Genomic DNA, 25,387 nt, shown 5'->3' with positions numbered 1-25,387 from the left:
ATTATTATTATTATTATTATTATTATTAATATGTTTCACAGTTGTTATTTTAAAAGATCTGTCATTCACCTCTGTCTCATTAACTATTGTTAAAGTACTGACATAAAAATCCTACATCAAGCATGTAAACATCAAACATGTGTGAGCCGAACATCGGTTAAACTATGCTTACTGGACCAAAACTATTGTCCATTTGTGGTAACTTTTGTTAAGTATGGTAACATTTATTTATAATATTTTATAATCATAATAATAATTGTATTATTATTATGATTATGATTAATAATAATAATAATTATAATAATTATAATAATAATATGTTTCGCAGATCTGTCATTCACCTCTTTATCATTGGCTATTGTGAAAGTACTGATGTAATCCTCCCAATTTAAAATCCTACATCAAGCATGCTTAATCTAAGCTGAAAATCGAAACCGAGCAAGGTCCAAGATTCTTGGTAGGGGAAAATTGGGGTAAATTATGGCCGAAATTATTCTGCCTTCGATAAAAGTGGCTTTCACTAAGGCAGTGGTTAAAGCAGAGGTCAACTGCGAGACAGTACCCAAAAACAAGGGAACACTGATAGGAGGACTGTAGAAAATAAGATTACGACCAATATTGTACCATAAGTTGTTTATGAAAGCTATTGATCATCTCGCAGAGATGTGTGGAGAAGCCAGCACATGAAAACAGTGATGCTGTAATCAAAGCATCCATTCATCACCAAAGTGCAGAATATCTCAAGGGCCTGAGAAACTTTAATCTCTTAAGACTCATATCTAAAATTGCACAATCGTGGCTCCTGCTGCAGAATCACACCATACTAACAAAGCCGAAGGGATGTAAAAATGAAACAATGTGATTCAAAAACCGAGGCAAGAAATTTAAGTTACCTTAAAGCTAGAAGATTGTAACACTACCTCAGATTTGCCGGTTTCCAATAAGTGTGCCTTTTCTTGCTGAAATGGGAGTTATGAAGTATATACTTTTGTGTTTTATGAAGGGTTGCGGAGCCATTAAAAACTTTCCGCAATGCTGGGTTGAAACACGATGTCAGGGACCATTTAGATTTTCAAGTACATCCTTGTATTGTTTGATGCTTTGCATGCTCTCGAGTTTAATAAAAGCTAGACTAATGGTTCAAATGCAGATTTCTCACTGACATACTTCGATAGGAAACCAAAGTAATTTTATACTTATAGTTTAACACAAATATTAATAAGCTCTACAAAACAACTACTAAATACAGAAGTCATGCAAGGTCACTTAAAGTCTGCATAATCTTTAAACTATTTACTGTAGGATGAACATTTTATCATTGAAAGAAAAACACTTCAACTTTAAGATTGTTAGATTGTTGCAATTATGCATTTTGTTACATGTCAAATGTGACTCAAGGCTAACGGTCTCTTACCGCTGCTGTTTCATCCTCATATTTCTCCTTTCACCCTGATATAATCTTTCTTGTGACAGTCAAATTGTAGTGTGGATTCTCAAACCACTAAGCACTCAAAGACCCCTGTAACCTTACACCCGCTCTAAAGATGCCGGGGCGACCACCTCATCACAATAAAAAAAGCGAAAAGAAAACATGAAAGTGAAGAACTCATCGGTGTCTTTGAAGGATCTACATACTGCCAACCGATAAAAGCAAAGAATCTGTCTGAAGAATGAATAGGGTAAAGTCAAGATCCTGAGATATCAACCTACGCAGAAACAAAGGTCACGTACACACTGTACAGTTCTCATAGTGACAACAACATTAAGATGCAGCTTTGCATTTTCTTCTAGCAAAACACTTCAGATGAGCTGTCAGCGTTGTTATTTCATTGGAGGCAACACAAAATCACGACTGACCCTATCTGTGACCCTGGACCATAAAACCAGTCAAGGGTCTTATTTTTTATGGACTTTATAAATAAGCTTTCCATTGCTGTATGGTTTATTAGGATTGGATCATATTTGGCCGAAATACTACTATCTGAGGGTGCAAAAAATTACTGAGAAAATGGCCCTTAGAGTTGTCCAAAATGAAGACCTTAGCAAGACATATTACTAATGATAAATACATTTTTTATATATTTACAGTAGGACATTTACAAAATATCTTCATGGAACATGATATTTACTTTATTTAATATCCTAATGATCAATAAATTAATCATTCTGACCATACAATGTATTTTTGGCTATTTTGGCTATGTGACTTTGTGGTTTTGTGGTCTATGGTAACATATCATTATTGTACATGATTAATGTTATTATGTAAGTGCAATGTAAGTGTCAATTTTATCATAAACAGTTTTGGCGTGTGTGCAGCAGGCACTTATTTTGACAAGACACATGATGCACATTGTTCACATGACGCAACAAACACACATTTTGAAAACAAGAGCAACACACATGACACTCTAAACACATATTTTGAATTTGCGCCCCTCGGAAGAGCAGTCATCAGCCACCACTGGTACCTTTGGGGACCTCTAAGGCAGGGTTGGGGAACCCTGGTCCTGGAGGACCGCTGTCCTGCAGAGTTTAGTTCTAACCCTAATTAAACAGGTGTGTTTGATTAGGGTTAGAACTAAACTCTGTAGGACAGTGGCCCTCCAGGACCCAGGGTTCCCCACTCCTGCTCTAAGGGAACCATTTGTACCTTTGAGGTATCAATATGTACCTTTTAGGTACAAAAGTGTACTTTTTTAAAAAAGCCTACCCCAATGAGAACTTTTGTATCTTCTTGTTTTTACTAAACCTAAATCGGTTCGAAAGTGAAAGTGATGTTCATCCAGGCTAAAGTCTCATAATTCAATCAGCAATTAAAGTAGCAAAGCTTTATTTATGATTCATCTAACTTGGTTAAGCGGGATGCATGCTGGTCATGTTGGTGTTTGGTTCCTGTTCATCACCCGTTGTACCCTCACACCACCTGCCGGACTCCTCTGGGTCTCCATGAGTCATCACGAGCCAGACAACTATTAACACGCCTCTGGTTGTTTTCCTCTGAGCCACTGCACACGCATCCTGCTTTTTTGACTCCTTTATCTGTTTTTGCTTCCCTCCATATCTTTATACATCCCAGCGGGGATTTGGACATCCTAAGACGAGTTTCTATAATAGGCTCACCTCCCCCTCAGGCTTTTTTCTCTCACCCCACCCCCTGGGAATCCCTGGTGGCCAATCTTGAACATCTTGATCATTGCTTGCCATCCCTCTAAGTTTCTTAGAGGATCAGGGGATGACCGGGCCTTCACAAGGATTCTGATGGCTGATCCTGTTTAATATCTTGATCACTGCCTACCATTTCTTTAAAGGGGACATACAATGAAAATCTGAGTTTTTCTATATATGTTTAAGTTCAATAATTGGGTCCCTAGTGCTTCTATCAACCTAGAAAATGTGAAAAATATCACCCAGGAACTTAGTTTTGGTAAACCATTCTCTGCAAGCACTTGAAAAATGCAGTCATTGAAATGTGGCTCCCTTTATGATGTCATAAGGGGATCTTATTTTAATAATACCACCCCTTAATCTGCACTATCCAACCATTTGTGGGAGCTAACCATTTTGGTGAAGCCATGATCTCAAACCTTTATAGAGCCTAATGAATGTGTCACTATGAGGCAGCTTAGTGAAAAACGAAGCTGACCATATGGTGTCTGTAATGCGTTTAGATATAATCAGCTGAAAAGATAAACAAGAGTTACAGTTGCATGCAGATGTGTGTTTACATGCATCAAGCAATTGCTACGCTAATTTTCTTGAAGGCCACAGCCACACGAAGCCAGAACTTTCCCTATTCAATCTTTTCTCAGTCTGTAAACACAGCGTTGTCTCAAGAAATATCTGCATACGCGAAACCTTTGAAACTACTCAAATTTATGTAGTATACATGCCAGACCAGTATGTGGTGCTGTAATTCTGCCACAGAGACTTACCAAAACTAGAGAAGAAGATTTGGAGCATGCACATAAACCTTATATCATCCATATCATTTGTTGCTCCCCGTAGTAGCAAAGGAGCAGAAGCATGCACACAAGCATGTAATCCGCCATTGTTGTTGTTGTTTCCTGTTGCTATTACGTAACGAAGCGATGTGTCTGACTAGGATCATTTGGGTTATTTTCAACCCAGCATTGGGTCAAAAAAGGACAAACCCCACCCATTGGGTTGTAATTTAACCTATTCTGTGTTTTTTCAACCCAAAACGCTGGGTTGTTTTTGGGGTTGAAAAACAAACATTTTAAGCCAACGGCTGGGTATGTCCTTGTACAGGTAGGGCTGGGAATGTAAGCTATAGTGCTAGGCTAAGAAAGGCCCTTTTGTTCCCCAAACTTAAATTATTATCCGTTTAAATGCAAAACAGGCACAATTTAGCTAAGTATACCTGTCAAATTCTTCAGCCCGAGCTGTCTGAGGCCGAATATTCCGTCTCGCCTGTAGTTGAGAAAGATGGCCAGCGAGTAACGCCCCTCGTAGAGTTTGGTTCCACGGATGATCCGCAGGTTCTCCAGAGGAAGATAATCAAACTGGTTTAGGGCCACCAACACGTAACCCGTCACCTCCCGGATAGACTGCAGTGAAACACAGAAGTCAAAAAACATTATTGCCAAAAGAAAAATCAGGGTGATTAAACATTTCTTTACAATAGCTGCGTTCCATGAAAGATTTGCCCAAATTAATTTTCGAAAAGTCGACGAAATGTGCAAAATGACAGTGTTTCCAATAACTGATGTTAATGCGGATAAAACATAATTTTGCGAGTGACTCGAAAGCATACAAAGCAGTCAACTTCCGAATCACTCTTTCGGTATTTTGATCGAATACACCTCTTCTGTATTGTCCTTCAACCAAACATACCTCGCCATATTTAAAGAATGATCACGTGAATTTTACGCATGTCAGGTGAGAAGTAAATGCGGAAAAACTAGGTGTGTACGACATTGGCTGTGGCTGGATGTAACCGATCGCCAAGATTAGCCGCGTGCAGGCAGGGAGGAGCTGAAAACGGAGACGTGAAGTCGGACACGCCATGGTTCCTGTAGTTTGCTGCATTAACGTCAGGCATGGCTGATCACGTGCCGTTTTCTTGCTTTATCGCAGTAAACATGATTTGTAAGATGTAAACAACATAAAAAGTGAATTATACTGTTTTGAATGTCCGTGTATGAGCATGAGTGGAACTTAAGAGGCTTACAGCATCTTTGTTTACAGGAATAAAGTCCAACATAAGCATATATTATTTAAATACCAATGTAGTGGGGTCTACGTTTTTTATCCATTTTATTTTGATGAAGATGACACAATATAACATTGCAACTACATGAAAATAGCTTTAACTGTTATAAAAATACAGATTTGTGAGCATTCGTGGAACTGAGGGCGTGAAAATAAACATGAAATACAAGTGATTGTTGTCATGTGGTGAATCCGACCAATCGTGAAACAGCTGTGTCCATCGCAGTTTTCCGATATAATCCTTTTTCCCTGACCACCTCACAGGAGCTTTAAAACCTGTTTGCGCTATACGGGAGTTTTTGCCGTGTTTCCATTTGGCACATTTCAATTTGCGCAATTTGAATGGTAATGGAAACGCAGCTAGTTTTGCCAAAGTTCTTAGGAAAAAAAAACATTTCTAAAAATATAAATGATACACTGAGTTTTCATCTCATATTTTCCAATGCTCATTATATGAATGTACTGTCAAATATTTTATTCTTCAATAGAAAGATAACTCATTTGTCTTGACCTAGTTTCCTAGTTTAGAGTTATAATTTGCCCACTTTAAAAGACTATACCAAAACTTCACCATCTATTAGTCGACTCATCAGACAGCTTTAATATAATTTGATGAGATAATGGCGCAGGAGACTCCTGGATCGTCCCACTTCACACCCACATCAATCATGTTGACATCCAATCGTACTGTGTGTCATTAGCAGTGGAGGACGAGTGTGTTTCAAGCTAAAGCTGTGAATGTAATAGAGCTGTACTGATCGGACCCGCTGACCAAGCACACAGTGACAGAAACACCTGACAGCTGTCAAGTAAACTGGACGTTCACATGGGGAGATCATTATTAAGTGTCAAATTTGTACACCTCATCCGACCTCAAGGATAAGACTGTTGGGATTGTTTGTGATATTAGTTACTATATGCTGAATGGCATTGCTTTTTGATACATTTTGACAATGTTTCATTTAAATGCATGAATTTAAACATATTCTAGAATCAAATGTCTACAGAAACAATATATTTTAGTGAATGATAGGACTGCAAAACCCACTTCATTTTAATTCACTAATAATAATAATGTATTGTTGCAACAATAGTGATGTCACCAAAGATATTGGTTTTAGAAATATCTGTCTTTCCCCGTTCAAGTAGATATGACTTTAGACCTAGACCACACAGACACAGGTATTTTTACATCCACACATGCTCGGTTTAAAAGAAATCTCTGCCTACATGAAAACGCAAAAAGACGTAATCACTTGCTCTCAAGAGCATGCTATACTAGCCACACCAGTGATATAACCCTAATCGTAAAGCCATGTTGGCCAATCAGAAGCCTTAATCAGAAGCAAAAACCCCGACAACACTGGAGTTTCTGAGTATTGTCACCCTGGCAGGGGTTTTCAAAAATGTTCGGGTTCAGTGACCTGATACTGCGTTTCCGTGTGGACGAACGGCCAAAACGCGTAAAAAAGTCACGGTTATAAAAAAAATACCTGTGTCCGTGTACAAGGCCTCAGTCTTGCATGACTGAAAAAGCTGCCCGCCTAGTGGCATGACTTACCTAAAGGGACTTTGATGTCACTTGTGATTCAGCAGTGTTATTGTCATTATTAGTTTCTGTTATCAGTAACAAACCAGCAGCCCTCTAAAACTACAACTTTTTTAATTTCTAATTAATTTCTAACTTGTTTCTAATTTACTTTATTAAGGATTACTTTGCTTTTCGCAAGCGTCTAAAATAACACTGTTTGCTTTGACACTAATTTGTTTTCCTGCCCTTTTTGGTATTAAAAAATTCATCGGACCATTGCCTTACAGCTGCCAAGACATGAAAAAACAACCTACAGTTCATATCCCAGCTTTCTTACACTATTCAAACAGGCGAAAATGTGTTTACGAGTCCTTTTTTGCACTTGCAGTTTTGCTTTGCAATTTAATTGATTTAAAACCAAATTAGCAAGAAGTAAACAATTTACAATTAATAGCTAAATGAGGCTTAAACTGGTTTAAACGCCTGAGAAATTTTGCTCTTTTAAACAGAGGCTGAATAATGTGAGCTGGTAATGTAAAGCATGTTAAAGGAATATTCAATTTTCTTAAAAGAAAAATCCAGATAATTTACTCATCACCATGTCATCCAAAATGTTGATGTCTTTCTTTGTTCAGTCCAGAAGAAATTATGTTTTTTGAGGAAAACATTGCAGGATTTTTCTCATTTTAATGGACTTTAATAGAGCCCAACATTTAATACTTAACTCAACACTTAACAGTTTTTTTCAACGGAGTTTCAAAGGACTCTAAACGTTCCCAAACGAGGCATAAGGGTCTTATCTAGCGAAACGATTGTCATTTTTGACAAGAAAAATAAAAAATATCCACTTTTAAACCACAACTTCTCGTCAAATCACACAAAGTACATAACAAACCTAAGGATTTGGTAGATGCTTTTATCCAAATGTACATGGTAGACATTTTTTATTACTATGTGTGTTCCCTGGGTTCGAACCCATAACCTTTTGCGCTGCTAACGCAATGCTTAACCACTGAGCCATACAGGACCACCAAAACAAAAGCTTTACATGGTGAGAAGCGTTTTGGGGTCGTCATCATCCATTTTTAAATGACAAAATGTAGCGAGGGTGTCTTATTGAGCAGGCACGACCTGTTCTCTATTTAAACCCAATATAAATGTCATTGTTATTGTTAAATGCAATCTGTTTGTTCCACTCCGTGTGGCAGGCAGGCGCACATATTTGCCCCGAAACTACGTCTCGCTGGCAAATATTAAAAATCCATAAAGGAAAAACAATTGGAAAGGCTAAATTAAGCAGCACTGAATAACAATGCATGTTATAACCAAAGTTTGGTGTCCCATAACTGAAAAAAGAGAAATGCAAATAAGAAATAATTTATTTTTAAATAAATAAAAAAATCGAAATTAAATAGGACTTCCTGTGGTGCTTGGTGTCTCTGTAACAACTATTATGTTAATTTTAAAAAGCCAATTTTGACTATTATGAGTATCTTCAGAAACAATTCCTTATCCTTTGGAGAAGAAAGTTGCTATTTAAAACAACAAAACATAACAGTTACGCCTAATAAAATACATTCAATGTGATTCACTTACATTAGCTCTGTGCTTTAGGCTTTTCAATAGATACTGTGTAATTGATTTTGTACATAATTGCCCTTTAGTTTCATTCATGCCAGGGTCAATATTGTCTTTGACAGATTAAGACTCACAGTTTAACTCTTCATATGAATACACTCTGTGTTGTTGTCAGACTTTTCTTATAGCCGTAATCATTTTTGGGGTCTGTAATTGCTGTGAGAAATTCATTTCACCTCTGAGACCTCAACACTGAATGACTTCCAGCAGTGGTTAAACTGAACGGAAGCACAGGTCGCTTTCTAAGAGCTAAGAGGTACTTTATGTGCCCAAAATTATATGTGACCCAGTCAGCAAAAACCCAGCTTAAAGGCGGGGTGCATGATTCTTTTAAAACACTTGGAAAAGGGAGTCGGGCCGAGTACCAAAACACACTTGTAGCCAATCAGCAGTAAGATCGACATCATTGCCTGGGTTGCATATGTGTGGGACGGGTCTATCAAAAGAAGCTCCAGATTCTTTTGGGGTAAGTGTGTGGGCTTTCAGGGATCATGCAACCCGCCTTTAAGATTTTTTTTTTTATAGATTTACTGCTTTCCACATAAAATCATGGCAAACTTGTATGATAACTTATATCATATGCTTTTATTTTTTTCATTACATTTTTCCCTGAAGTTCACTTCAAGTTTTTTACACTTAAGAAAAAATTGTCAAAACATGTGTTTTATTGGAGAGGTACCCTTTCAAAAAGTACACCATTGCACCTAAAGAGTTCATATTAGTACCTCAAAGGTACATAATGGTACCAAAGAGTGCATATTAGTACAGACAGCACATGAGTCCAGGGCAGACCTGCACCGGATGAGCGCCAAAGTCGGCAGCTCCGATGCGGATCCGACCTGGAGTCATCTGCTGTCTGGAAAAGGTACACATTGAAACCAAATGTAAACATATCTGCACCCAAATTGTGTGTATATGTGTGTGTGTGTGTGTGTGTGTGTGTGTGTGTGTGTGTGTGTGTGTGTGTGTGTGTGTGTGTGCGTGTGTGTATACCTAGTAATTATCACGTAGTGGGGACCAATTGTCCCCACAAAGATAGGAATACCAGTGTTTTTGTGACCTTGTGGGAACATTTTGAGGTCCCCATGAGGAAACAAGTTTATAAATCAAACTGAATGATGTTTATTGAACATCTAAGGTACAAGAAAGTGTTCTGTGATGGTTGGGGTTAGGGAATGGGGTAGGAAAGGGGAATAGAAAATTGCAATTTAATTTGACTGCTTTTCCAATATCTATTTCTTTAAGACCTGTCAAAGACCTTAATGTAATATAACCTTTGTATACTAATCAATACTTGTGATGATTATTTGTCATAACCAGATGCTTTTATAATGCAAATAAATGATGTTGACCATTTTATTAAGCAAATGATTCATTGGCTCTTGTTGATCTTCTGAACGAAACAAATCTTTAAAACATCTTTCTGTAAGCTCAAGTTGAAAAGCATTGCATTAGCAGTGACACTTTGGAAAAAAGGGACTGCTAAATTCCTAAATGCAATGCAAAAGTTAAGGGTTCGATCTGCACAACCCAGTCTCACCCCATTTCGTCAATATTTGACGACACTTGACCATTCGTCATATGTTGACGTGAAGGGTATACCTTTCGCGTCATTTTTTGACGAACTGGGGACTTCAATACTATTACGTCCGTTGCATTCTCTTTCCTATTTTATTACCATTTGCGCGTCGGTTTAGGGTTAGATTTACATAATGACATCCCTACCCAAACCTAACTCTAACCCCAACGCCAGGTGACAACTGTTTCTAACCCCAACGCCAGGTGACAACTGTTTAATTTCGCATACACTGTTTAATTTCGCGTACACTGTTTAATTTCGCGTAATCTAACCCTAAACCGACGCGCAAATGGTAATAAAATAGGAAAGAGAATGCAACGGACGTAATAGTATTGAAGTCCCCAGTTCGTCAAAAAATGACGCGAAAGGTATACCCTTCACGTCAACATATGACGAATGGTCAAGTGTCGTCAAATATTGACGAAATGGGGTGAGACTGTGTTAATCTGCATGGAGCACATACTTATAGAAAACTCTCTAGATTGAATACACATTGAATGTCATTTTGGATAAAAGCGTCTGCAAAATGCATAAATGTAAAAGATGCCTTGCCATCTAAAAAAAATAACATTAACCACTTTCAATGACTTCAGAAGCTGTTTAAAATGGTTTAAAAAGTCAAATCTTACTGAGAATACAGATGTAAATATGTGTAAATTATACAATAATGATCACCTCATCTAACACCAAGTTCCAAGCCTCAGTTAAAAGTTAAGTTACGACAAGAAAGTTACTTAACCGTATGACCACAGAGTGCTGAAAATGACTATTATTTCATGCCATACTGAGCATAAAGGAAGCTAAAATATGTAATTAGTAAAAACTAGTAGGCCTATACTTACAGAGATATAATGTGAGGGAGGTGAAGGGACGCTTATAACAATCGAAAGATGTGTTAATTTTGTATAAAAACACTGTAATTAATTTAATGTTAGTGAGCCGATGGCTTTTCTCCGACAGCCTGGCAGGGCAGTGAAATAATGAGACGGTACTATTAGCCCACCGACACAATTACCATTTTCTCCCATAAGCCCTCTTGAACCTCGCTCTTTCGCACTGGATGCATTATGTCAGGCTGAAGTGATTTCAGAGGGTTAAGTGTGGGATAGGAGCTAGTAAAAATCTACATTTGTAAATGAGAGGTGCAGAAGTCAAGCAGCATCAACTCTGGCGAAATTACAGCCCGGTTCATTTACCTCGTGGAAAAGGACGTGTCCATACAGCACTTATCTAGTGGATGAAAATAACCACTCACACACAATGCATTACATATATCAGTGATTTAAAGAAAAATGCATGCATATAAAGACTACAGTCTAAGGAATACTATGTTGTTTTTACCCACACTGTAAAAAAATGCAGCATGAAAACAAGTTGGTTTGCAAGTCAATTCAACATACTATTTTAAGTTTGGACCTGTGAATAGTTAACATAACTTATAAAAACAAGTTGAAATTGTTTGAAGAGCACGTATTATCCAATCCACCATTTCACATTGACTCACAGCATGTCAGTAGTTTCCTTTTTTCATATTTAAAGAATTTATTACTGACTAAACCATGATTCAAACGCAAGTTTTGAGTAATACAGATAGCGCTTGTTATTAGTTTTTTCTATGATCACAAATGCAGACATGATTTTAATGTTTTAGTAATCTTTACTTTACCAATCTGTTACATCCTGCTTAAGACACACTGGTAAAGTTGATCGATCAGATTGGTCATCTGCATTTTCTGGATCAGATTTGGCTCGTATTGATTAGGTACACAGCAAAATCCCCAGAATTAAATAAACACCGCTTGGTGTATATATTGTCCCAATCTTACAAAAAAGTGTTAAAAAGTAACACTGAAGCAGAGTTAAAAGCTGCAATTTGTCATTTTTTCCTCTCTATCACATCTCTGTTTGAAAACTAAAATTACATTTTACATCTTACTTGTTAAGTTATTTTGTTAACTTAGATTTAGATGTTGGTGTTTTCATTTAAAGTCGCCATTATGGTGATCAGTGTTTGTTTTAGTTTTAGAATCAATAAATTAGCTTTCTAGATGATGATGTTTTACATTTATGTACTAACCACTGTCAAAGAGTTGCACTATTGTCTTTTCTCTGCCATAACAAACAAGTCTTAAACACACAAAGTTACAGCAACCAAAAAAAACCCTGAACAACCTAAGAGTCAAGAGTTAAGTCCAACTTAAACAAATACTGATCACCCTAATGGTGGCTTTAAATGAAACTGACTAAACCATCAAAACCTAAGTTTAGAAAATAACTCTACAAGTAAGAGGTAAAATGCTATTTAAGGTTTCAGAGATGGTGATAAAGAGGCAAAAGTGACAGAATGCAGCTATCATATCTGCTTCAGTGTTACTTTTTAACATTCTCTAAGATTGGGACAATATATACATCCAGCAGTGTTCATTTAACTCTAGGGAATTTGCTGTGTAGTAAAGATGATATTAACACCTGTCAGCATTGCATTGTGAGCTAATCTTCAAAAAATGGTAAGGAGGATCACATTTGCGGCTGACGTCAGAGGTATTCGGGCCAACGAGTCGACACAACGTACTGGTTAGCTGGCCAATCGAATGAGACTATGCATTTCAGAAGGATGAGCCTTGTACAAAATCAATGCATTTCAGGCAGGCAGGGCATGAAGGAGCAACAATAATGTACGGTATGTGGAAAATAATGTATTTTTTGAACCACAAACTATGCAGACACATTGAATTATAGCAAATACGCAAAATATTGTTGTTTTTAACTTAAAGTGGCATAAAAATATATGTTGATTTAACAAAAATGCTGATTTTTTTTTACAATGAATGGATGGGTAAAATAAAAACACACAAAACTGTTAGTTTAAAATCATCTAGAAAAAAAACAAGCATTTTTAAGGTGTAAACTGGTCTGACTGGTAATCTTTTAGGCTAAATCTTAGTGCGGCATTACTGGTGTCTGGGTAAGATTTAACCTTGAAATATTAGGTGACACACGCACACACAAACGCACACACACACACACACACACACAGTAAGCTGTAATGAGGTTAGTGAGCTGGACAATCCTCTCTCATTTGGGTGGCTTTGATTAATAGCAGGCCCAGTTTCTGATTACATCCTAATTAAATGGGAAAGCAAGTGGATTTCATGGGGGTATCGAAAGAAAATGGGTGGGGAGAAACAGAGCGTTTTAGTAAAGTAATCGCACAGCGAGACTTATTAAACTCATTCCCTTTGAGAAAACACCAGACGCAAATAGATCTGTGGAAACAGCGTAATTTATGAGAAAAAACAATGCTCTATGTAAACTACATTTCATTTACAAGGTTTTTTGCATGAATGTTTAAAGTAAATGACTTCACAGACAGAAGGGATATCGGAAAGACTTATCATATAAACAAAATATTTTTCTTTCATCTGATTTGCATAATCATTTTGCCAAATATTTCATCATTTAATTTCCACAAAACAGTTAAACACATTTTATCTTAACATTTGAAAGTAAATGATTCAGAAATGATTAGTGGGACTCATCTGAATTCATTTAGTGTGAATTTGTACTGCTGTTCATCTAAAGATATTCTGCAATGTATCTCAGTCTCTCTTCTCTGATGGCGTACTTCTTCCAGCATAAAACAGTTCATGGCATTATCATTTCTGGGATTTTGTAACCTGTGTATTTTTTTTTCTAGCCTGAAACTATGACAGATTTTTTTGAGTGTTTGTGAGAAGTTTTCTTGAGTCCTAGGTTTCGGTGAAAGAGCAACTATTGAGGGAGTTGGAGACGGAGAGAGTGTTGTACTGTAACACAGATTGTGTTTCGTTCGTGTACAGTGTCTGTCTGAACGGCCCACTATAGTCCAATCTGTGTCATTCCCTGTCTGTGTTGATTCAGCTGCTTGCGAATTGTTTTTTCCCTGCAGCTGTGGTTCCGGTTATTGCTGAAAATGTGTTGCATTCAGGGTGATAAACATACAGATGTGCAAACCAATGCAGCACCTAAAATACCTAAATATAAATGTAACCCTGGACCACAAAACCAGTCATTTAATAGTTTGCCTGTGCATTCAGATCTTAATGATTTATGGTAAACAAACTTGGCTTGCTGTCCTTGAAGGAAGCCCTGCAGCTGAGCTCTGAACCTTCAGAGAGAGCGAACCTGAGGCCGGGGCTTGAGCCCCAAGTTCAACCCTCCCTTTCAACAAAACTGCACAGAGGAAGAAAGACAGCAGTGAAGGAGGAGATGAGGAGGTGGAGGGATTCCGAAAAAATTGCAGCTGGACCCGGAGGCCTGAAGGCTGCCTTATATACGCCCATAATGATGATTGACAGACCTGAATGTTTAGGCTCCTCTCGAACCTACGTTTAGAACTACAGTAAGGGTCATTTTTTATAATTGAGATGTATACATCATCTGAATGTTGGATAAATAAGCTTTTTATGTATAGTTTGTTATGATAGGAAAATATTTAGCATAGATAAAACTATTTTTAAAACTATTTTTGGCTTTACAAGGTTTTTTAACTTTGTATTTTCTATTTTGACTAGTGATGAGTTGCTGTAATTTAAAAAAGAAAGTTGAACTTATTTCCACTTTATTTAAGTTTTTTAAAGTATTATTTTTTTACATTTAATCAATCACAGACACACTGTAAAAAATCTTTGCTGGTGTTAATTTGTTTGTTTAATCAACTCAGTTTAATTTCAACTTACTATTATTTATCTTGCCTTGAGATGAGTTGTTATAACTTATAAAATTAAGTTGACATTTTAACTATAGTTTATAAGTGTTTTTTATAAGTTAGCCTATTTAATCTTATAAGTAAAGATAATTGTATAAAAAAAATTACAGTGCAGGATACAGGGTAGTACAGGGTAGAGAAAGGAGAACAGAACGGTCAAAGGACGCCGACCCGGGACGCGAACCAAAAGAAGTCTATATGCACTGCCCACTACACCAGCGGCTTTGACAGATTCACTTTATTTTTTAAGTTACAGCAACTCATCCCTATTCAAGTTAAAAAAAAGATGTTTTCTATATTACTTATAAAGCCAATTTAATTAAACTTAAAAATTTAGGGCAACAACTTTTTTACTTTGTACAAAAAAACATAAAATAAACAAATAAACAAAAGCATAATTTGTCAGTTTGTAACCAGTTGACCTTAACTTATTTAGCAGTGATTGACATCAATAATTCATAAAAAATACTGTATCCAGCAATTTTTTTTTACTTTTATTTAAGTGCATTTTTATGTATGTGGGAAGTTATGCAAATATAATTTAGGGACCCAGAAGTTGACTGATAAGTCTAATTATTTTTGCTATTTTTTACAATCTATCCTTATTGGATAGTCAGATAGATGCCACCCTTCATTGTATATACCTCAATGCTTTTAGCAACATCGAGGAACACAATGAAAATAAGCCATAAGCTTAATTCTGTTTTTTTTCATCCTCAACAGTTTTGTTAAATTGTATGGGATATTTTGTATTTTCTTGTACAGTTTTATAAATATTGTATGAAATTTTAACCATTTAGATACCTGTTAGAAATAATAATTTTTAAATGTTTTTACTTAAAAAAAATGTATATACCTGTATGAAGAGTTTCGTTGCAAAATTAAATAACTAAATTTTTAACATTTTTGTCAAAACATGTTTATTATTATGTTATCATGTTATTATTTAGTTTTATGGTGCTACTTAGCTGTATTTTTTAAGTTATAAAGGTTTAAATCAAAACAAAACAACTGCAGTTGAATTGATATTAATTAGAATGCACAACCAAAAAACAAGATTTCTGAGTTAACTCGTTTTGCAACAAAATTCTTCATATTTATTTAACATATATATTTTTTATTCAACTTTAAATTAAATTTATGAAATACTAAAAGTAGCATATTATGCATGCAATTTTCATTAAGTTCCTAACTTACTGTAAAAAAAATTGTTAAAGTTTAAGTAAACCTGCAGAAAAGCCTAATACTATACCTGTGTTTTCCAAAATGTATCATTCAATCCATGTCTGTTCTCACATGAAAGAATTGAAACTTCACATGCGACAACACTGCAGTCTCAGCTCCTGACTGTCATCCGCAAGATACCCAACAGTTGTAATGCAGTATGTGACTCTGCTTGCCAAGTGTAAATAAAGTGATATCTTTTTCCCCTTAAAAAAAAAATGCATGAAAGCTGCAGCCACAGTCAGTTTCAAATACAACGAGGGTCACACCAGGACTCTTTCTTAAACACTTCCTCACAAAAGTGTTTTCTTGCCTACGGGTCTCTGATGGGTAGAGAGGGAGAGGTATAGAGGCCAGTATTGTTTTCAACTCGAAGATTTTTAACAAAGAAGGAAGAAAAATATCCAGAGAGATATTATATCATCGTATGGATCTCTCTATTGGCATGTACAGAATGTGCACATAAGTACTGCAGCGACAGAACGGCAAATGCAATGAGCCAATTGTCTGTGTCACTTCCTGATGTTAACGCGACCTGGCAGCTCCAACATTAAAGCGCTCTGCTATTCCTGTAAGACAGCCATGGAGGAAGCCAACAGCTCGATTGATCAGACTTTAATGAAGAGTCAATCAAACCCCGTAACATCATTAGATGACGCCGGAGCGCCCGGGCCTTGACCGGGATATAACCTGACAGCGGGTCACGGGTCTGTTTGACAGGCCAAAGTGACGCCGCCTGCCGATTCAAACACTGATCCGCGATGCTGCTTAGATTGATGGGAAACATCAGACCTCTGAAAAAGGTTCAGCCAAGGCACTGAACTGAGATCAGTTATAGGAGTAAAAATGCATTGCGTTGTGCCAAACTCATTAATAAAACTGAGGTTACTGGGGTCGATTTCTCAGAAGCAAAATCTGAAAAGTAAGAAAGTAAAGATCTCCATGTGTTCTTCATTTAATCTCAATGTCTTGCACGTTATACACTTTAAAGCAAAGGTTTCTGCTCGCTGTAATAACTCTTCTAGCTTTTTCCCATGTCTTTACCCAGATACATTAGGACAACGCTCACACATTTCTGATGAAAACACAAAGTCATTTACAGGTAGAAATCTCTGTGAATGAGTAATGCACTTCGTACACCGTGTACAACAGCAGGTGTGTACAGAGTTTTTGATCTATTTCTGCAGCTTTAACCAAACTAAGGCAAACTTTGGAGCCTGAGCAGAAAGTAACATCCATTAATGCAAATTTAACAGCGCTATTTAGCCATCAGTGTTAGCGGTAATTGCAGGTACCGTACAAAAGATTGCTAAAAGCTCCAACCGCCTTTGAAATCCACAAATACACAACGGCTTTGCTCTCTAATGTCATGTCACTGTTCATGCTAAGAGCAAATAGTCTTGGGTTATTTATTTATTTATATTATCTTCTGTTATTTGTATAGTTTTCTGTTAGGTAGAGAGGCATTACATTTTGTTTGCTTGTGTAATTTTAATAAAAGGTCAGTGTTAAAGCTACATTTAAAACCATGTTGATGGAGGCTAGTTGAATTTGTAAAATCTTTGTCTGTCTGTCTTTCTAAAGTTTCTATCTAACTGTCTGTCTGTCTGTCTGCCCGTCTGCCCGTCCGTCTGTCTAGGTGTTTGTCCTTTTAGAGTTTCCATTTATACACATGTCTGTCATCTGTCTGTCTTTTAAGTGTATATCTGTTTGTCCATCCATCTGTCTGTATTTTAAGTCTGTTTGTTTGTCTTTCTTAAAGGCACACAAGGCAAGTCTGAGTATAATTTCTCTACTAGCTCCCCCTAGTGTCTGGGAGTAAATGCTTTCTATATCTGAGACTTTACAGACTGAAGGACACCGGGTCGGATACAGCGAACTTGCAGGTGGGGTATTCTTCCTGCAGACGGTAGGGGTGGGCGAGAGAGTCTTCATTCGTCATGTAATGAGTCATTTAACCATATACCGACTTACGAAGATGATTTATTAACATAAAAATGCTGCCTTGTGTCCCTTTAAGTACCTATCTATCCATCTGTCTGTCTATCAGTCTAGAGTATCTATCTGTCTATCTTTCTTGCGTTTCTTTCTGTCTATCCACCTGTCTGTCTACCTGAATGTCTTTTTAGGTAATCTGTCTGTTTGTTTGTTTGTTTGTTTGTTTGTTTGTTTGTTTGTCTGTCTACCTGTCTGTCTGTTTGTTTGTCTTCCTTACTGTAAGTACATATATATATCCATCTGTCTGTCTATCAGTCTAAAGTATCTATGTATCTATCTCTCTGTCTGTCTGTCTGTCTGTCTGTCTGTCTAGAGTATATTTATATGTCTGTCTGTCTTTCTTAAGTATCTTTCTGTCTATCCACCTGTCTGTCTGTCTGTGTGTGTGTCTGTCTGTCTGTCTGTCTGTCTCTCTGTCTGCCTGTCTTAAGTATCTTTATGTCTATCCACCTGTCTGTCTGTCTGTCTGTCTGTCTCTCTGTCTGTCTCTCTGTCTGTCTCTCTGTCTGCCTGTCTTAAGTATCTTTATGTCTATCCACCTGTCTGTCTACCTGAATGTATGTCTACCTGTACATCTGTCTGTCTTTTTAGGTAATCTGTTTGTTTGTTTGACTGTCTACCTGTCTGTCTGTCTACCTGTCTCAAGTATCTTTATGTCTATCCACCTGTCTGTCTACCTGAATGTTTGTCTACCTGTACATCTGTCTGTCTTTTTAGGTAATCTGTCCGTTTGTTTGACTATCTACCTGTCTGTCTATCTATCTGTTTGTCTGTCTAGAGTATGTATATGTCTGTCTGTCTTTCTTAAGTATCTTTCTGTCTATCCACATTTCTGTCTACCTGAATGTTTGTCTACCTGTACATCTGTCTGTCTTTTTAGGTAATCTGTCTGTTTGTTTGTCTATCTACCTGTCCATCTGTCTGTCTGTCTGTCTGTCTAGAGTATGTATATGTCTGTCTGTCTTGCTTAAGTATCTTTCTGTCTATCCACCTGTCTGTCTACCTAAATGTTTGTCTACCTGTACATCTGTCTGTCTTTTTAGGTAATATGTCTGTTTGTTTGACTGTCTACCTGTCTGTCTGTCTTTTTATGTAATCTGTCTGTTTGTTTGACTGTCTACCTGTCTGTCTGTCTGTCTGTCTGTCTGTCTCTCTGTCTGTCTCTCTGTCTGTCTCTCTGTCTGCCTGTCTTAAGTATATTTATGTCTATCCACCTGTCTGTATACCTGCATGTATGTCTACCTGTACATCTGTCTGTCTTTTTAGGTAATCTGTCTGTTTGTTTGTTTGACTGTCTACCTGTCTGTCTGTCTGTCTGTTTGCCTGTCTTAAGTATCTTTATGTCTATCCACCTGTCTGTCTACCTGAATGTTTGTCTACCTGTACATCTGTCTGTCTTTTTAGGTAATCTGTCTGTTTGACTGTCTACCTGTCTGTCTGTCTGTCTGTCTAGAGTATGTATATGTCTGTCGGTCTTGCTTAAGTAGCTTTCTGTCTATCCACCTGTCTGTCTACCTGAATGTTTGTCTACCTGTACATCTGTCTGTCTTTTTAGGTAATATGTCTGTTTGTTTGACTGTCTACCTGTCCGTCTGTCTGTCTAGAGTATGTATGTGTCTGTCTGTCTTAAGTATCTTTATGTCTATCCACCGGTCTGTCTACCTGTACATCTGTCTGTCTTTTTAGGTAATCTGTCTGTATGTTTGTTTGACTGTCTACCTGTCTGTCTGGCTGTCTTTCTTAAGTATCTTTCTGTCTATCAACCTGTCTGTCTACATGAATGTTTGTCTACCTGTACATCTGTCTGTTTTTTATGTAATCTGTCTGTTTGTTTGACTGTCTAGCTGTCTGCCTGTCTGTCTGTCTGCCTGTCTTAAGTATCTTTATGTCGATCCAACTGTCTATCTACCTGAATGTATGTCTATCTGTACATCTGTCTGTCTGTCTGTTTGACTGATTTAAGTATATATCAATCTATCCATCCATCCATCTATCTGATTGACTGACTGTATTTGGTTCAGCTGTGGATTCTCACCTTGAGGAACGACAGGTTGCGGTTGCGTTCAATACTGGTGATCTCCAGATTTCCCATGACAACTTCACAGTTCTCATAGAACTTACGAAGAGTTCTGTACTGCTGGTCCAAATCAGACAAAGTGCTGAGTTTGTTATCAGTCCCGGGACAAACTGTAGAGAAGAGAGAGACACAAACTGATTAATTATTGCAGATGGAGATATTATTCGCACGGGACTTAAATATGAATAAATTAGTTTGTATGAAAGAAGGCATATAAAAATGACATATTTAAATGATTTATTGTCCCAACAAATTACAGGGAATCAGGGGTAGAAACATCTTAAAAAGTTCATTTTGTGTCTGCAGGAATAGCCAAGTGTAGCAATAGCTTGTGGTGTTGTCCCTCTCTTGTTACCTGAATGATTTCCTGATCTCTTTATTGTCTTATCCAATAAAAATAAATCTTAAAAAATTAAATAAAATGCACCTTGCATTTACTCAGTTATTCACTGATGTACATAAATCCATAACAAAAATGCTATTTTGCAATTTCCCATTATAATATAACTTGGCGATAAAGAAATGTGCATACAAATCAATTTAATAAAGTTTAAAACCTCTAACAACAAAAAAAAAACAGTTTAGTTGTGTCTTCTTCCCTTTATGAAGAAAATGAGAAATGGCCAAAACAATCATCATCTTTTATATGACGGACACATAAAAAACGACCTTGAGTATTTTCTCAACAGGCTTAGAGAAAACAGAAAGTCCAGTCAATAGCAGCGCAGAGGCATTTGTGCCGGAGTTATAATGCAGGTGGCCGCTGGGTTGATGTTGATGGTTTTGAAGTGGAGGCAGTAGTAATCAACAGTTATTGAACCCCAGAGGGCGACTGTTTCTCAGCGAGCTACAGTATATTACGGCCTGCCGCTCGCAGAGTGGCCCACTCCGTATTATAGCCGCGAACAAATTACACCCTTCCCAACTAAATCCATTCACTGTCACAGTTAGGTGGTCCCGCAGGAGACCGTGGTGCCAAAGTGACTACACTGCTAAAGATTTAGACCTCTGCCGGACAATTGGAGAGCGCATTCCCATATTGACTACGTCACGTCTGCGGACGAGAAAAGTGGAGAGCATTGCAAGTGCATTTTGCAAGTAGAGGTCTCCACCGTGGAGTTTATTTCTTTATGAGAATATTGCAAAATAACAGAACCATAAAAAACCTTACATTACAAAGAGACTCAAACTTTTACTTTTTTATAGGGCTTAAGACACAGAATACAAATGGCACATTGTGAGATTAAAGCTGTGGGTGAAATACGACAACGTGGCATCTTTCATCTGCTGTTGAAGAGAAAAAGGCTTCTGTTTATTCTGCAGTCTTAAACTTTGGATGTTACGTGGAATTTCAAGGACAAATGCACATAGGCGTGTATTAAGATATGCATCAAGAGCTGTGCTCGCATCCTTATGAGGGTTGTAGCATTTTGAGATAGCTAGGATTTACGAAAGCTCTTATTTGAGATATAAAGAATATGAAGCTGGAATTTTTTGAAAAATGTTTGGCAAATATGTATTAACAGGGTCTGAAATTATCATTTTTCCCCAGGCGAAAATTTACCATCCATAAATATTGATACTAGATAAAATTTTCATTGTAAACTTTCTAGGTAAAAACCATCTGTAATTTTAAGACAACTATCATGCACACTTTACTTATTCACCGAAGGTAATTTTTTATTGAACATTACCCTATGAGGAATCTTATATCCACTAAAACATTATTTTGTCTTTTACTCTTGGTGCTGCATTTTTTTTTCTTGAAGGTGAAATTATATACAATAAAACACTCAATATAGACTGCTCTACATTAGAGTAAATGTCAATGTTTCCTGCCCCTTCAGCCCATATAGACCCAATAATTTATGATCCTGTTTGACTGGGATTGCTTTCTATATCCAAAGTTATTCAAAGTGACTGATTGTCATATTAAAGGCCACGTTATGCCCATTTTTACAAGATGTAATATAAGTCTTATGCCGCGTTTACACCAACTGCGTTTGAGGCGTCAAAATCGCATCTACCGCGCCTAGTTTGCTGCTTGAACAGTTTGAATTTAATACTTCGCTGTAGACGCGCTGAAAAAGCAAGCATTTGAAGTGCATCAGAGGCGAAATCTGCTTCTTTTGGGAGGGGCAAGGGCTATGCGGTTGTCTGTTTGCAAGATTTGTGCATTTATCGAGAGAGTTACCGGTTTGTACTTGGTCTATAGGGGGAAAATAAACGGCACGGGTCGATAAACGTCACGCGACTCAAAAGTGAAATGTGTATTTACAACTTACCAGGTTGCACAATATCACTGACACTCTTCCAAGTGAGGTCCTTTTTATTCCTGTCTCTATAGAAATAAAAACTTGTGTCGTATAGCTCCGGGTGACTGCTCACGGACAATATCAAGCGTTCCTCCATATTGAATGAGTGACTCCGGGCAGCAAGCAGGCTCCTGATTGGTTAACGCGGTGCGAAAATCCGACAAAGTTTGTCAACCGCAAATTTGCGTCAAACACAAAATGCAAACTAAATGCGCGAAAGAGGCGGAATCGCATCTACTGTGCCGCGCTAAATGCCTCATTCACGCCGCAAGACCTCCAGACGCGCATCAACGCGTCTTCACATTGACTTAACATTGAAATCACTCGCGCTTCACGCCTCTACCGCGGCTGGTGTAAATGCAGCATTAGGTCTGCCTACAATGTGTCTGTAAAGTTTCAGCTCAAAATCCCCCACTGATCATAGCACAGTTTGCCGCATTAGCGCTACAATGTGTTAATAAACACATATAGGTAAGCTTTGGGGTAAAATCAACCAGTCAGCTAGTGGTAATGGGTGGGGCTTTATCAGTGTGACATCACATTAACAAGATAATCAAAACACAATGTCTAATGAGAATGCTTTGGTTTAATAGGGATTAAAAAAGAAGTGGGCAGAATGTTTCATTGTATGGTTGTTTTGTTCACACCCTGCCAACACACATTTATGTTTAAACACCTTGTAAAAGTGCATTTTGCATAATATTGACCCTTTAAGACAAATCTGACCAATGCAACTACCTTCATTTTTTTACTTATGTGATGCACATTTAAAAGTAATGCATATAGCAATTCTCCTCATCACTTTAACTAAAGTGAGCCATCTGCATATCAAAGATGGTCCAGACGTGTAATTGGAGTTATATTGCAGGTTCAATATGCAGGTTCATATTTGTAAGCCATAAAAATCCTAAAAATTCTGTTCACCTTTAGTGAAAGAAATCTCACAAAAACAAAATCATACATTATTTGCATAGTGAAAACCAAGTCGCTTTTAGGAAAATTTTAGTTCTAATACAATTAAAAGTAAACTATTTTTGTCTAGTTGTTTCTGTATTATTTTATGGTATTGACAATATAAAGAGAATTTAGAGAGGAATGTTACCAAAAAACCTCAGTGGTCTTAAAAACAGGCTTTATTTACGGTGGCCCTGAAGTGCAAACCACAACAACAAATTACTAAACAACAACAACAAATTAAAAAACACCACAACAAATTAAAAAACTCTGCAACAAATTAAAAAACAACAACAAATTTAAAAACACTACAGCAAATTTAAAACCACTACAGCAAATTAAAAAACACTACAACAAAATAAAAAACAAATACAAAATAAAAAACACTACAACAAAATAAAAAACCATAACAAAATAAAAAACACAACAGCAAGAATAACTTCCGGTTCAAAAGCCGAACTGCATTGTCGTCCAATCAGCGATGTCTCATGTTGCCCACTGGTACCTATTTCTTCTGGTAGGTTAATGTAGTTGTGTTTTTTAATTTGTAGTTGTGTTTTTAATTTGTTGTTGTGTTTTTTAATTTGTAGTTGTGTTTTTTTATTTGTTGTAGTGTTTTTTTATTTTGTAGTTGTTTTTTATTTTGTTGTAGTGTTTTTTATTTTGTTGTAGTGTTTTTTTAACTTGCTGTTGTGTTTTTTATTTTGTTATGGTTTTTTATTTTGTTGTAGTGTTTTTTTAATTTGTAGTTGTGTTTTTTAATTTGCTGTAGTGTTTTTTTAACTTGCTGTTGTGTTTTGTTTTTGTATTTGTTTTTTATTTTGTTGTAGTGGTTTTTAATTTGCTGTAGTGTTTTTTTAATTTGTTGTTGTTTTTTAATTTGTTGCAGTGTTTTTTAATTTGTTGTGGTGTTTTTTTATTTGTTGTAGTGTTTTTTAATTTGCTGTAGTGTTTTTTTTATTTGCTGTAGTGTTTTTAAATTTGTTGTGGTGTTTTTTTATTTGTTGTAGTGTTTTTTTAATTTGTTGTTGTTTTTAATTTGTTGTTGTTGTTTAGTAATTTGTTGTTGTGGTTTGCACTTCAGGGCCACCATATTTATTATCCTTTTAAGCCAAAACATTACCCAGTCTTTTTGTGAGATCTTCACATTGGTGCATCACCCTGGTTCTGTAAATATACTTTAATAAATGCCTTTTAATATGAACTGCATTAGGGGAACCTAAAAACGACCTCATGTTTCTGGGAGGCATGAACGTTGTTAAGATTTTACTGAGACATCCTGAAGGTGTTTTAGTAGGGAACTTTTTTTCTGGAGTGATGATTATATGGCTCAGAGAAGCTGTGGAAGCCCCTAATCCATCATTAGCTGATGGGTCTAACCACCCACCTATCATGCAGTATGCCCTATATCATCACTCTATATCACATACCATAATAAATGACATTTATTAAACCAATATCAGCAGGTAAAACAACCCCAACCCCACCGATTACTCTGTAAATATGCATCACATAGGCCTAATATGTCGAGCCAATTATACAGTAAAAGTCTTCCAAAAAGTGTAAAGTATTGTTCAGTTTAAAGGCGGAGTGCATGATTCATTCATTATGAAAAACACTTTGGAAAAGGGAGTCGGGCCGACTACCAAAACACACTTGTAGCCAATCAGCCGCAAGGGGCGTGTCTACTAAACGACATTGTTGCCTGGGCTGCGTATCTGTGTGGAGGCTCTATCAAAAGAAGGTATAGAATGTATTTTGTAAGGAATAATTGACGATGGGCCATTGAATTATAAGAAAATAATGCACACCCCAGGTGCAATGCGGCACGGCGAATTTCAAATAATTCAAAGGACCGGAGTCAATTATTCCTCTTATACCACAGCTACCATAAACATTGCTCTGGTGCCTATTTTTAAGACATTTGACAAGGTAGGTGTGCCGTTATTGGAAATTAATGCATACCCACGGAACATTTCTCAGCCAATCAGAATACAGCATTCAACAGACCCGTGGTATAAATGTATTTAATGTATTTTACGTGCATGGGGTAAGAAAAAAAATCTTGAAAAAAAATAAACATTTTCTC

General features: G+C 36.9%; 1 protein-coding gene across 2 annotated transcripts in view; it reads right to left on the bottom strand.

The window, feature by feature from the left end:
- The window catches only part of erbb4a (erb-b2 receptor tyrosine kinase 4a), a 168,048-nt gene that overhangs the window by 53,691 nt on the left and 88,970 nt on the right, over nt 1–25,387 (bottom strand). For both annotated transcript variants that reach the window (XM_065254186.1, XM_065254187.1), the window contains exons 2-3: nt 19,988–20,139; nt 4,385–4,571 (exon numbers count right to left, since the gene is read on the bottom strand). In XM_065254186.1, the coding sequence (XP_065110258.1) occupies nt 4,385–4,571; nt 19,988–20,139 (339 nt within the window). The remainder of the gene's footprint in view (nt 1–4,384; nt 4,572–19,987; nt 20,140–25,387) is intronic.

This window comes from Paramisgurnus dabryanus, chromosome 4 (assembly GCF_030506205.2).
Source record: "Paramisgurnus dabryanus chromosome 4, PD_genome_1.1, whole genome shotgun sequence".
NCBI classification, from domain to species: Eukaryota; Metazoa; Chordata; class Actinopteri; order Cypriniformes; family Cobitidae; genus Paramisgurnus; species Paramisgurnus dabryanus.
This window is presented reverse-complemented; position numbering and strand designations above follow the sequence as displayed.